The 14,100-nt window shown below is 39.9% G+C and overlaps 1 protein-coding gene across 3 annotated transcripts in view; it reads right to left on the bottom strand.

The window, feature by feature from the left end:
• rnf167 (ring finger protein 167) overlaps positions 1-14,100 on the bottom strand; it is a 233,988-nt gene that overhangs the window by 132,220 nt on the left and 87,668 nt on the right. For all 3 annotated transcript variants that reach the window (XM_072258505.1, XM_072258504.1, XM_072258506.1), the window contains exon 4: positions 1,622-1,708. In XM_072258505.1, the coding sequence (XP_072114606.1) occupies positions 1,622-1,708 (87 nt within the window). The remainder of the gene's footprint in view (positions 1-1,621; positions 1,709-14,100) is intronic.

Here is a 14,100-nt window from a genome sequence, read left to right as displayed (position 1 = left end):
GAGAGCCAACCATGTTCACAGAATTAAGGGTTAATTTTGATCGGTCTTGTAGCTTCTGATTGGAGGAAGCTCTAGATCTAGTGAACCCAGAGTCTGCAGCCCCAACCCGAGTTTCACTGCGGTTCATTGATTTTTTTGTCTGGTTTTCGATAATTCCATTTTACACAGACCCATTTCAGACTAATCTATGGGCACTTGTACTTGTAAATTCATTTGCAAATGCTGGAACAGGATGCGTAGTGGTTAGCACAACTCTTTACAGTACCAACGACTCGGGTTCAATTCCCACCACTGCCTGTAAGATATACCTGATCTCCCGGTCATCCCATAAGTTTCCTCAGGGTGCTCTGGTTTCCTCCCAAAATCCAAAGATGTAGCGGTTGTTAGGTTAATTGGTCATTGTAAACTGTCTTGTGATTAGGTTAGGGTTAAATCGGGGGTTGCTGGGTGGTGTGGCTTGAAGGGCTGGAAGGGCCTATTCCTCACTGTTTCATCAGCTCAAGTAAGTCAGGTGCAACACCATTCATTATTACTTTCGCTTAAAGATGATTAGTAAAGCAATTCTCCTGAAGTGTGCAGATACTGACTAGATTTAAACAGCAGTACTTATAAGCCCTAGACTTTCCAAGGTACTTCAGTGTTAACCACAAACTGTTGAAATACACTTCTCTAATAAGGGGAATGCAGTCAATTTACAGTGACTGGATAACAGTGATTTGGATTGACTGAGATCCAAGTATTAAGCACGATTCTGATGAGAATGTGCCTGCTCCTTTTTGAACAGTGGGACTGTTTTCACTTTGAATTCGCATTAAAAGAAAGGGACCTGCTACAGTGTAGCAGTCTATTAGCTGCCAAGTTGCTCCAGTGTCTGGAGATGAACCATCTCTCCATTATCATTTATTGCATTGTACTGCTGCTGCAAAGTTAACAAATTTCACAACATATGCCAGTGATATTAAACCTGATTCAAATGCATACAAACTACTGTGGGCACCACGATAGCAATGGGGAATCAGAGTTCAACTCCAGCACTGTCTGCAAGGAGTTTGTACATCCACTCCCGTGAATCCGTGGGATTTCTTTGGGTGCTCCAATCCAAAAATGTACAGGTTAGTAGGTTAATTGGTCACTGTAACTGTCCTGTGATGAGGTTAGGGTTGAACAGGTGGGTTGCTGGATGGTGTGGCTCATTGGGCTGGAAAGGACTGTTTTGTACTGTATCTCTCAATAAATAATAAAAAAATTAAAATGCATCCCATTACAATATTTTCCCACAGTGAATATGACAGTATGCAACTTTTAAAGTAATCATAAACCAGTATCTCAGTAGTGACTTTATTTGGAAAGGAAAAAAAAATTGAAAAAGTCAGGTGATCAAACCGCTCACATTTGCCTGCTGTTCAGAATCAGCCTTTATTATCACCGGCATGTGACAAGAAATTTGTTAGCTTTAGCTCAGACTCTTTTCTATGTTCTGCATGCTAGCTTCTTCATTTGATCTTTCCTCTTCACTTATCGTCAGCTATGAAGTGCTTGGGGTGCCGCAAGATAGTGAAGTCACTGTGAAAACACACGCTTGCCCTTTGCTTTCCTTTCTTCAGTAAAAGAATAAACCTACCGGCAATCCGTCCTTTTGCAGCTCATAGCCAAACATGGATGGTAGGTCATCAAAGATCATGCTGGTGTTGGGGGTGCTGTTTGTGTACTGTGGGAGCAAACATATTCATTATTCCTAACCTTTCATACTATGCTGCTGCTTCTTGTACGAACACCGGGTGATAAAACTCCACACAGAGATGGCATGGAACAAATACCTGAACAAAGTTCTTACTGTTGTGACAACCCAACAGAGTTGATGGATTACAACAAAAGAGGGAAGCAAAATACTATAATTTGAAAAAACAGTAAGTGAAAAAGCACTCAGCAGTGTAGATTAGATAGTTTTAGCTTCAACACACCATTGGAGTATACATATCCAGGAAAATACAGGTATTTTAAAAGAAAAGGAGCATTAGACCATTGAATTATTTATTCCTAACCAATATGGGAAGAGAGTTGTGTAATTTGCACAAACAGGAGGACTTCCGGGTCATCAAGGGAATGGCGGCGTAAGGAAAAGGTCTCTCGATAAAAAAGGTAAACTGCCCCATAATCGAATTTAGACAAATACTTAATATTGCATAACTATATTAATAAAAGGAGCAAGGATGATGTCTAAGAACAAGATTAAAAAGTCCGCTCCGAAGGCTGATAAACATAAAGAGACGCAGCAAGGCGACGGGCCTAGCTCCCCCACGGCAAGCCAGGACGGAGATAATGAGGGGGAATCGGTGACTCTGCCCTTGATTCTCGGAGAGATTCGCGAGCTCCAACAAGATAACAGCAAACAGCTGGAAGATATTAAAGGAGAAATAGTAAAAACTAACTCGCGGATAGATGAAGCCGAAGCGAGGATTGTTGGAATTGAAGAGAAGCTACAAAACGCAGAGGAGGTGATAGCAGAAATGCTGAAGCTGCAAGACCAGCGCCAGTGGAAACTAATAGATCAAGAAGGCCGCTCGAGAAGGGAAAATGTGAGGATTTACGGGGTTCCCGAAGGAACTGAAGATAAACCCGGATTGGTGATTCCCTTCGTGGAGAAGCTAATTAGAGAGAACCTTGATATACCGGCCGCAAAAGACCTACAGATAGAAAGAGCTCACCACGCGTTGGCACCACAGCCTCCAGCAGGCGCCCAGCCCAGATCGATTCTGGTCAGATTTCTCAGTTACAGAACGAAGGAAGAGGTGCTTAAAAGGGCATGGTAAAAGAAAGGTTTCATGTGGAACAACTGTAAAATCAGTTTAGACCACAACTACGTACCGGGGATTCTTGCCAGACGGAAGGAATATACGGAAACACGGAGAGTCCTGAAGGAAAACAACATCAGATTCCAGACCCTGTATCCAGCTCGGCTGAGAGTTTTTTACGACGAAGGGACAAAAACTTACGCTACGGTGGAGGAGGCAACGTTGGACCTGGCGGACCGGGGACTACCTATTAAAGTTATCACCCAACCGGAGTCGCTACTGGAGAGGGTTCGGCAGAAGTCGTGGCAGTTAGTGGGGCGAGGACGCTCCACACGAACCAGAGCGTCAAACTACAAGGAAAAGCTACAAATATTCAGACGCGAATGTACAGAGAACACAGATTAATTAAGAGAAATGACTGAAAAGAGTAAATCGGACTTAAAGGTAAAATGAAAACTGGTAACTGAAAATAAACTAGACGGAATAACTTGAATGATAGCAATATGGTCGAGACGTAAATAGGAGAAAATTCTCTATGATTATTCAAACTGCTGAGGGCCCTCTAACACAGGGTGAAGATAGAGGTTATCCCTCTGAACTGAGGCGGGTCAGTGCTCAGGCCTCACTGTGGGAATTCGGGAAAAATTTTCAAATGTTGCACGTTCAAAAATGTCTAGGGTGTGGTTATATGTCTTGGTTTACTGTTGAGAAGGGATTGCTTACTGTTTGGTTAGAAAAGGAGAGTGTTTTTTTTTCTACTAGAGGAAAATGCAAACTGAATTGATAAAAATAATTTCCTATAATGTTAATGGGGTTTTGAATCCAATTAAAAGAAATAAGATTATGTCTAAATTGAAAAAAGAGAGGGCACAAATAGCTTTCCTCCAGGAAACACATATGAGCCAATCTGAACATGGAAAATTAAAAAGAATGGGCTTTAAGCATGTATTTTATTCATCATATAAATTGAGTCACAAAAGAGGGGTAGGTACTTTAATATCAAGTACTCTTAATTATAAACATATTTCAGAGACCAGAGACAAAGAAGGACGGCTCGTAAAAATCACAGGAAGAATAGAAGGTACAGAAATAACATTGCTGAATGTTTATGCTCCTCCAGGTTGTGAATGGTCATTTTATAGACACATTTTTGACCTAATGGTCAGTTCTCAAGGGGTAGTAATTTGTGGAGGGGATTTTAATATTAGATTAAATCCTATATTAGATTCTTCAAGAAAAGTTACTCAGAATAAACCTCTGACTCGGAAAGTGAATTCATTGATGGAGAAGTTGGGAATTATAGGTGTCTGGAGGGAATTACACCCTACTAGTAAAGATTATACATATTACTCTTTCCCTCATTCAGCCTATTCAAGGATAGACTATTTCTTTATCTTTAATACAGATAGACTCAGGATAAAAAACTGTAATATTGCAACAATTGATCTGTCGGATCATAGCCCAGTCTCTATGTCTCTAATTCTGGAAAGGAAAATGAGGAAAACACTATGGAGGCTAAACTCACATATACTCAATAACCCAAAAGTAATGGAGAGATTAAGGGGAGAAATCAAAGAATATCTAGACCTTAATGACACAGGAGAAACATCACCAGTGATCTTATGGGATACATTGAAAGCTGTACTGAGAGGGAAAATTATTTCCATTACCACTCACACGAAAAAAATCAATGCACAAAAATTAGCAGACCTTCAAGGAAAATTAAAACAACTTCAAGTTGTAGATAGCAACAAAAGTAATTCAAATCGAAAACAGGAAATTAGGAAATTGCAAAGTGAAATTGACGATATTTATACGTTGGAAACTCAAAGAAATTTTCTTTTCCTGAGACAAAAGAATTATGAAGTAGGAGGTAAATCAGCTAGATTATTAGCATATAAATTACAAAAACAACAAGCAGACAATACAATTCATAAAATAAAGAATCCAAAGACAAAGCTTGTGGAGAGTACAATAGAGAAAATTCAAGAGAGTTTTGAAACATATTATCGAGAGCTGTACTTCCAACCCCGGCCCCCCAATGAGCCCTAGATAGACAGTGTATTGAATTTTTTAGATCTACCTAAACTTACAGATTTACAAAATGAAAGTTTATTAGAACCAGTAACTGTCAAAGAACTGAACGTGGCCATCTCTGGGTTAAAGGCTGGAAAGTCCCCGGGTTCTGATGGGTTTACCTCAGAGTGGTACAAGTCCCTGAAGACACAGTTAGCCCCATTACTACTTAACACCTTTAATTGGATCTTGCAGAGAGGAGAAACTCCACCTTCCTGGAGAGAAGCGATTATTTCAGTTATTCCTAAAGAGGGTGAAGATAAACTAGAATGTGGCAATTATCGGCCAATTAGTGTTCTTAATTTAGATTACAAACTATTTACATCTATATTAGCGCGCAGATTGGAAAAGCTTTTACTTGGCCTAATCCACTTGGACCAGACTGGATTTATTCAACAAAGACAAGCACAGGACAACATAAGGAGAACTCTGCACATATTAGAACAGGTTAATAAGAACGAGACAGAGACAATGGTAGTAGGATTGGACGCTGAGAAAGCTTTTGATTCAGTTAGTTGGGCATTCCTATACAGAGTGTTAGGAAGATTCGGCTTTCAAGAAAAGTTTATTAAAGTAATTCAGACTCTATATGACAGCCCTACAGCCCGAATTAAGATAAATGGGGACCTCTCTGACTCCTTCATCTTAGAGAGAGGCACTAGACAGGGATGCCCAATTTCTCTTCTCCTTTTTGCACATATATTGAACCGCTTGCCCAACTAATAAGACAGAGCGAAATCGTAAAAGGTATCAAGGTGGCAGGGATTGAACAGAAAGTGGCGTTATTCGCAGATGATGTTTTGGTCTATCTGAGTGAACCAGAAAAATCATTCATAGGATTGTTTACACTGTTGGATGACTTTGGGAAAATATCAGGTTATAAAATAAATGTAAAGAAAACGCAGGTTATGTCCCTAAGTTATACACCATCCAAAAAATTGCAGGATACATATGATCTTAAGCGGGAAGCTAAATCATTAAAATATTTAGGAATAACCCTGCTGAAGGATCTTTCAACACTGTCACAGGTAAATTATGGGCCATTAATCTCAGAGATAAAAGCAGATATGCATAGATGGAATCTTATCCCCTTTTTAAGTTTAAATTCAAGGATAAATACTATAAAAATGAATATTCTTCCTCGGTTATTGTATCTTTTCCGTACTTTACCGGTGGAGGTGGATGATACTCACTTCAGGGAATGGGACAAATGGATTTCCCGCTTCATTTGGCAAGGAAAGAAACCTAGAATTCGATATAACACCTTACAGTTAGGGAAGGAAGGAGGAAGTATGGTTCTTCCTTGCCTGAGAAATTATTTTTATGCCTCACAGATAACCCCTCTGTTATATTGGTGTAATAGGGAATATAAGGCTAGATGGAAGGAAATAGAATTTGGATTAGTTGACAGTTTTCCTCTTCAGGCCTCAATAGCTGACAAAGGATTGATGGCCCAGTTGGAAAAATTTAAAAACGCTTGGATAAATCTTACATTAAAAGTATGGCAGAAGGTGGTTAATTCATGTAGAATTAATAACATGTTAAAACTCTTTAGATGGTGTGCATATGACACCAAATTCCATCCCAACAGAGGAGATAAAAGATTTGAGCTATGGATAAAGAAAGGTCTTACAACCTACCTCTCATTTATAGATAAAAGAGTATTACAAAGTTTCCAAATCCTGCAGGACAAACATGGCCTAGAACATAATGACTTTTTTAGGTACCTTCAAGTACGAAACTATGTTAACCAGAGTTGTAGATATACAGACCTATCAACAGTAGAATTAGAATTTTTCAAGATTCTGAATTCGGCTTGTAGTTCAAAACCTAGCAAATCAGTTTCTCGATTATATAATACACTTTCCCATGCTAAAAATGTAAATACACTGTATATTAAAGAGAAGTGGGAGAAAGAAGCGGGGTTGGTACTTTCAGAGGAGGCTTGGGAGAAAATCTGCAGCTTTCAATGGTCCTCGACTAATTCTTTGACTTGGAGAGAACATTGTTGGAAAAACATTATAAGATACTTCAAGACCCCATATCAGGAAAAATATAAAGATACAAATGTGTTGCGTTGGAGAAGGTGCGGCTCCAAGGAGGCAAATCATTTTCATATTTTTTGGGATTGCCCGAAATTAAGTCTATTTTGGGAAGGTATTCATAGAACATTAGCTAAGGTACTTAGGTCCCAGATACCTCTGAACTTTGAGACGCTCTATTTGGGGCAGGTATTGTTTCTTGAACAGAAGGAAGATATAAAGTTGCTGCAGGCCCTCTTAGCGGCAAGTAAGAAATCAATCACTAGAAAATGGCTAAATCCAATACCACCTACATTAGAAGATTGGTACGAAATTATCTTGGAAATATTTAAAATGGAAAAGTTGACTTACTCCCTGAGAACTCAAAAAGAAAAATTTTATCAAATCTGGAATAAATGGATTGAATATATAACCCCAATGCCAGCAGACTTTAGATGACTCTCCTAATAATTTATACTGCTCTTCTCATCAACACAGTAATATTGCTAACGTAAGCACCCCTAGTCTAAATGTTTGTTTTTTTTGTTTTCTTTTGGAAAATAGAGAATTAACACAAGTAAAGGGAAAGATTTGGGAAAGGGATAAAAAAAAATGAAAAAATTAAGTAAGTACATAGGGATTGGATAATTATGTCTGCGGGCAGGAGCAAGCATGAACAAATTAGGATATAAACACCTACAATGGTTGATACATAGGCTTATATACAACATTTTGGACCAGTGGAAATGGTCCAGAAGAGTTATATGGAAACTATTATTACCATTTTTCTTAACAACTAATTCCATTACTTAGCCTAATAGGTTAGATTTACCACAGTACATAATTATCTATTTAAAAGTTTATTTTCCTTTTATATCATCTCAATGTGTACTTAAGAATGTATAAATAATTGTAGTTTTATACATATAAAAAAATGGAAAAGGTTATATGTGTGAAAAAAGTACATGATATTTGTGAATTCCTTATCCAAATAAAAATAAAATTTAAAAAAAAAAGTAATTTGCACAAACAGGCTCTTCAGCACACAATGTTGGGGCTGAAAACATTACCGATTAAATTAGAAAGCAAATGGTCAACTAACCTAATACCTTCTGCCTTCAGAATGTCCATATCCTTCTATTTTCCTCACATTCATGTGCCTATCAAAACACTTGTTCAAAGTCTCTAATGTATCTGCCTCTACCACCACTCTAGGCAGCACATTCGAGGCACCCAGCACTTCTATTTCAACCCTGGGGGAAAGATGCTTCCTACTCTATCAGTTCTCCCCTCAGTCTTATATGGATAGGAAAGGTTTAGAGCAGGGGTTCCCAACCTTGACTAATGGTATTGGTCCATGGCATAAAAAAGGTTGGGAACCCCAAGGGATATGGGCCATGCACAGGCAAATGCGACTAGCTCAGGAATACACCTTGATCAGCATGGACAAATTCAATCAAATGACCTGTCTCCATGAGACTGTGATTCTAACTTGCCCAATGTAAACTCCCATTACCTTTTTTTTGTCAATTATAGGATTTACCATTCCAGAATCAGAATCAGGTTTAATTTCACCTACATATGTTGTGAAATATCCTGTCTTTGTGGAGACCATCAGACCATTAGATAGAGAAGCAGAATTAGGTTGATCCAAATTTCCTCTCAGACCCAATCTCCTGCCTTCCCCCCCACCCCATATCCCTTCATACCCTGACTAATCAAGAATCCATCATCCTCTGCCTTAAATATACATAAAGACTTGATCTCCACAGCTGGCTGTGGCAATGAATTCCACAGATTCACCACTCTCTGATTAAAGAAATTCCTCCTCATCTCCTCTCTAAACGGACGCCCCTCAATTCTGAGACTGTGTCCTCTGGACTTAGACATTCCCAACATATGAAACAACCTCTCCACTTCCACTCTATCATGGCCTTTCACCATTCAATAGGTTTCAATGAACTCACCCCTCATTCTTCTGAATTCCGATGAATACAAGCCCAGAACCTTCAATTGTTCTTCAATCCTGGAACAATTTTTGTGAACCTCCTTTGAACCCTTTCCAGTTTCAGCACATCTTTTCTAAGATAAAGGGCCCAAAACTGCTCACAATACTCCAAGTGAGGCCTCGCCAGTGCTTTACAAATTTTCAACATTACATACTTGCTTTTATAATCCAGTCCTCTTGAAATGAATGCTAACATTGCATTTGCCTTCCACACTACAGACTCAATCCGCGAATTAATCCTGCAGGACTCCTTAGTCCCTTTGCACCTCAGTTTTTTGTACTTTCTTTCCATTTAGAAAATAATCAACCCTTTCATTTCTTCTACCAAAGTGTATGACCATACACTTCCATCTGCCATCTCTTTGCCCATTCTCCTAATCTGATCAAGTCCTTCTGTTGCCTCTCTACCCCCTCAAAACTACCTGCCCCTCCACCAATCTTTGTATTGTCTGCAGACTTTGCAACAAAGCCATCAATTCCATCATCGAAATCACCGACATACAACGTAAAAAGAATCAGCCCCAACACAGAACCCTGTAGATCACCACTTTTCAACGACAGCCAACCAGAAAAGGCTCCCTTTATTCCCACTCTTTGCCTCCTGCCAGTCAGCCACTGCTTTATCCATGCGAGAATCGTTTATGTAATACCATGGGCTTGTAGCTTCATGAAACTATGCTGACTACAGCCTATTTCATCATGTGCCTTCAAGTACCCCAAGACCTCATCCTTGCTGATCGACTCCCAACATCTTCCCAACCACTGAGGTCAGACTAATTAGCCTGTAGTTTCCTTTCTTCTGCCTCCCTCCTTTCTTGAACAGTGGAATGATATTTACAATTTTCCAGTCTTCCAGAACCCAGAGATTCTTGAAAGATAATTACGAATGCCTCCACAATCTCTTCAGCCACCTCTGTTGGAACTCTAGGGTGTACAGCATCTGGTCCAAGTGATTTATCTACCTTCAGACCTTTCAATTTCCCATCTCTCTAGCTCTGGTAACTTCACACACTTCATGACATTTGACACCTGGACCTTCCACCACACTGTCAGTGTCTTTCACAGTGAAGACTGATGCAAAATACTTATCCAGTTCACCTGCCATTTCCTTGTCCCCCAATACTACCTCTCCAGCATTGTTTTCCAGTGGTTCGGTATCTATTCTCACCTCTCTTTTACACTTTCTGTATCTGAAGAAACTTTTGGTATCCTCTTTAATATTACTGGCTAGCTTACTTTCATATTCCATCTTTACCTCCTTAATGACGTTTTAGTTGGTTTTTAAAAGCTTCCCAATCCTCTAACTTCCCACTGATTTTTGCTCTATTTTATGTCTTCTCTATGGCTTTTATGTTAGCTTTGACTTCTCCTGTTAGCCATGCTGTGTCATCTTTCCTTTCTTTGGTATGTATACAGTTGCAGAACAAGTCTGTGAACCCTTTGCAAATACCTGGGTTTTCTGCATTAGGTACTCATAAAATGTGGTCTGATCTTCATCTAAGACTGCCTAACCTGATAACACACAGACAATTGTACTTTTCATTTCTTTATTGAACATATTGTTTAATCATTCACAGTCCAGGCTAGTAAACATGTGTATCTTTGTATTTAATAACTGGTAGAATATCCTTTAGCAGCCACGACCTCCACCAAATGCTTCCTGCAGCTGCTGATCAGACATGCACAGTAGCGAGGAGAAATTTTAGACCATTCTTCCATATAAAACTGTTTCAGTTCATCAATATCTCTGGGATACCTTGCATAAACAGCTTTCTTCAGGTCATGCCACAGCATCTCTATTGGGATAAAGTCTGCACTCTGACTTGGCCATTCCAAACCATGACTTTTCTCCATTTTAAACCATTCTGTGTTGATTTACTCCTGTTTCAGATCATTGCATCATCCAACTTCAATTAAGGTTCAGTTAAAGACTGCTACCCTGACATTCCCCTGTAAAATGTCATGATACAATTTTGAATTCATTGTTCCCTCAACTCTCTGTATACACATGACTGTGTGACTAGGCATGATACAAATACTATCTACAAATTTGCTGACCATACAACCATTGTTGGTAGAATCTCAGGTGGTGACGACAGGGCGCACAAGAGTGAGATATGCCAACTAGTGGAATGGTGCCACAGCAACAACCTGGCATTCAATGTCAGTAAGACAAAAAAGCTGATTGTGGACTTCAGGAAGGGTAAGACGAAGGAGCACATACCAATCCTCATAGAGGGATTAGAAGTGGAGAGAGTGAGCAGCTTCAAGTTCCTCGCTGTCAAGGTCTCTATGAGGATCTAACCTGGTCCCAACATATCGATGTAGTCATAAAGAAGACAAGACAGTGGCTGTACTTTATTAAGAGTTTGAAGAGATTTGGCATGTCCACAAATACACTGAAAAATTTCTATAGTTGTACCGTGGAGAGCATTCTGACAGGCTGCATCACTGTCTGGTATGGAGGGGCTACTGCACAGGACCGAAAGAAGCTGCAAGTAAATCTAGTCAGATCCATCTTGGGCACTAGCCTACAAAGTACCCAGGACATCTTCAGGGAGCAGTGTCTCAGAAAGGCAGCATCCATTATTAAGGACCTCCAACACCCAAGGCATGCCCTTTTCTCACAGTTATCATCAGGCAGGAGATACAGAAACCTGAAGGCACACACTCACCTCTCTTTTTTTAATATACAGAATTTCTGTTTTTGCACATTTTTAAAAATCTATTCAATATATGTAATTGATTTACTTGTTTTTTTATTAAGTTTTATTTTTATTTTTTTTCTCTCTCTCTGCTAGATTATGTATTGCATTGAACTGTTGCTGCTAAGTTAACAAATTTCACATCACATGTTGGTGATAATAAACCTGATTCTGACTGCAAGCTGTCCAGGCCCTGAGATAGCAAAGCAGTCCCAAGCCATGACGCTCCTTCCGCCATGCTTTACAGTTGGGATGAGGTTTGGGTGTTGGTGTGTACTGTCCTTTTCCCTCCAAACATAGCCGTGTGCATTTCTGCCAAAAAGTTCAACTTTTTTCTCATCTGTCAATAGAACATTGTCCCAGAAGCATTGTGGAACATCCAGATAGCCTTTTGTAAACTTGAAACGTGCAGCAATCCTTTTTTTTTTTTGGAGAGCATAGGTTTCCTCCTCGGTGTCCTTCCATGAACACCATTCTTGTTCATGTTTTTCTTATAGTGGATACATGATACTTTAGCAAGTTCCAGATTTCTGCAGGTCTTTTGCTGTTACATTTGGATTCCTCTTCACTTCCTTCAGCATTGCACGTTGTGCTCTGAGTGTGATTTTTGTAGGACACCCACTTCTAAGAAGAGTAGCAATGGTACTGAATTTCCTCCATTTGTAGTCTCTGTTCACATGTGCACTATAAGAAATACACTGAATTACAATGGTGTTCATGGAAGGACACCACAGAGAAAACCTCTGGTCTCCAAAAAAAACACTGCAGCGCATCCACCTGGATGTTCCACAATGCTCTATGGACAGATGACACAGAAGTTTAACTTTTGACAGAAATGCACATCACTATATTTGGAGGTAAAAGGGCACCACACAACAACACCAAAACAACATCCCGGCTGTTGAAGCATGGTGGAAGGAGCATTATTGTTTGAGGCTGCTTTGCTGCCTCAGGGCCTGGACAGCTTGTAATCATTGAGAGAATAATGAATTCCAAATTGTATCAAGACTTCTTACAGAAGAATGTCAGGGCAGCGGTCCGTAACCTGAAGTTTAATAGAAGTTGGATGATGCAACATGACAATGATCTGAGAAACAAAAGTAAATCAACAACAGAATGGTTTAAAAAGAAGAAAATTCATGTTTTGGGATGGCCAAGTCAGAGTCTGGATCTTAAACCAATTGAGATGCTGTGGCCTGACCTGAAGAGGGCTGTTCATGCAAGGTATCCCAGAAATATTGATGAACTGAAACAGCCTTATACGGAGGAATGGTCTAAAATCCCTTCTTGCCATCGTGTAAGTCTGATCAGCAGCTGCAAGAGACATTTGGTGGAGGTTATTACTGCTTAAGGAGGTTCTACCAGTTACTAAATACAAGGGTTCACATTTTTTCCAGCCCGGAATGTGAATGGTTAAACAATATGTTCAATAAAGAAATGAAAAGTACAATTGCTTGTGTGTTATTACTTTAGGCAGACAGTAATTGTCTATTATTGTGACTTAGATGAAGGTGTCCTAAAAAAAAATTGGATGGCAGAGGGGAAGAAGCTGTTCCTGAATTGTTGAGTATGTGACTTCAGGCTTTTGTACCTCCTTTTTGATGGCAGCAATGAGGACAAGTCATGACCTGGGTGATGGGAGTCCTTAATGATAGATCTCCTCTTTTTGAGGCACCGCTCCTCAATGATGTCCTGGATACTACATAGGCTAGTGCCTACGATGGAGCTAACTTTACAACTCTGTGCAGCTTATTTCAAGCCTGTCTAGCCAGCCCTTCCATACCAGATGGTGATGCAACCAAACAGGGATCCACACCTGAGATTGGACATCCATCAGCTACTGCTTCACCACTGCCTTGCTGATGATAATTTAGACCTTCATAATTACCAATCAGATCTTCTATTGCTTGGCTATATCAACTGGGTTAGTAGAGACCTGAGGCTGAAAACACCCAGTTCTTACTGTACCAATACATTGGTTTGAGGTCAGCATTGAGTTGGGTGGCATGGTAATGCAGTGGTTAGCGTAATCCTATTGCAGCGCCAGCAACCCGGGTTTAATTTCCACCAAAGGGGTTAGTACGATCTTCTCAAGACCGTGTGCGTTTCCTTCAGGTGCTCCAGTTTCCTCCCACAGTCCAAAGCCGTGTGGGTTAGTAGATTAATTGGTCACGTGTATCTAACTGGGTGGTGCAGGCTCGTTGGGCTGGAAGGACTTGTTGCCATGTTGTGTCTCTAAATAAACAAATAATCTATACAGTACTGTGCAATTCTTGGGCACACAGGGTGCCTAAGACTTTTGCACATTACTGTGGTTATTTTATGTATCGTATTGTACTACTGGGGAAAAAAAACAAGTTTCATTACATATGTGAGTGATGATAAACCTGATTCTAATATGGGTCTCTTCTGTGGACTGAGAGTGGAAAGAGGGCAGGGAGAGGGAAATCATGGTTGGGGAAAGGGGAAGAGAGATGGAAGGAACAGGAAGCACCAGA

This window comes from Mobula birostris, chromosome 5, assembly GCF_030028105.1.
Source record: "Mobula birostris isolate sMobBir1 chromosome 5, sMobBir1.hap1, whole genome shotgun sequence".
Taxonomy (NCBI): Eukaryota; Metazoa; Chordata; class Chondrichthyes; order Myliobatiformes; family Myliobatidae; genus Mobula; species Mobula birostris.
The sequence above is the reverse complement of the archived record's forward strand: the minus strand, read 5'-3'. Positions and strand labels throughout refer to the sequence as shown.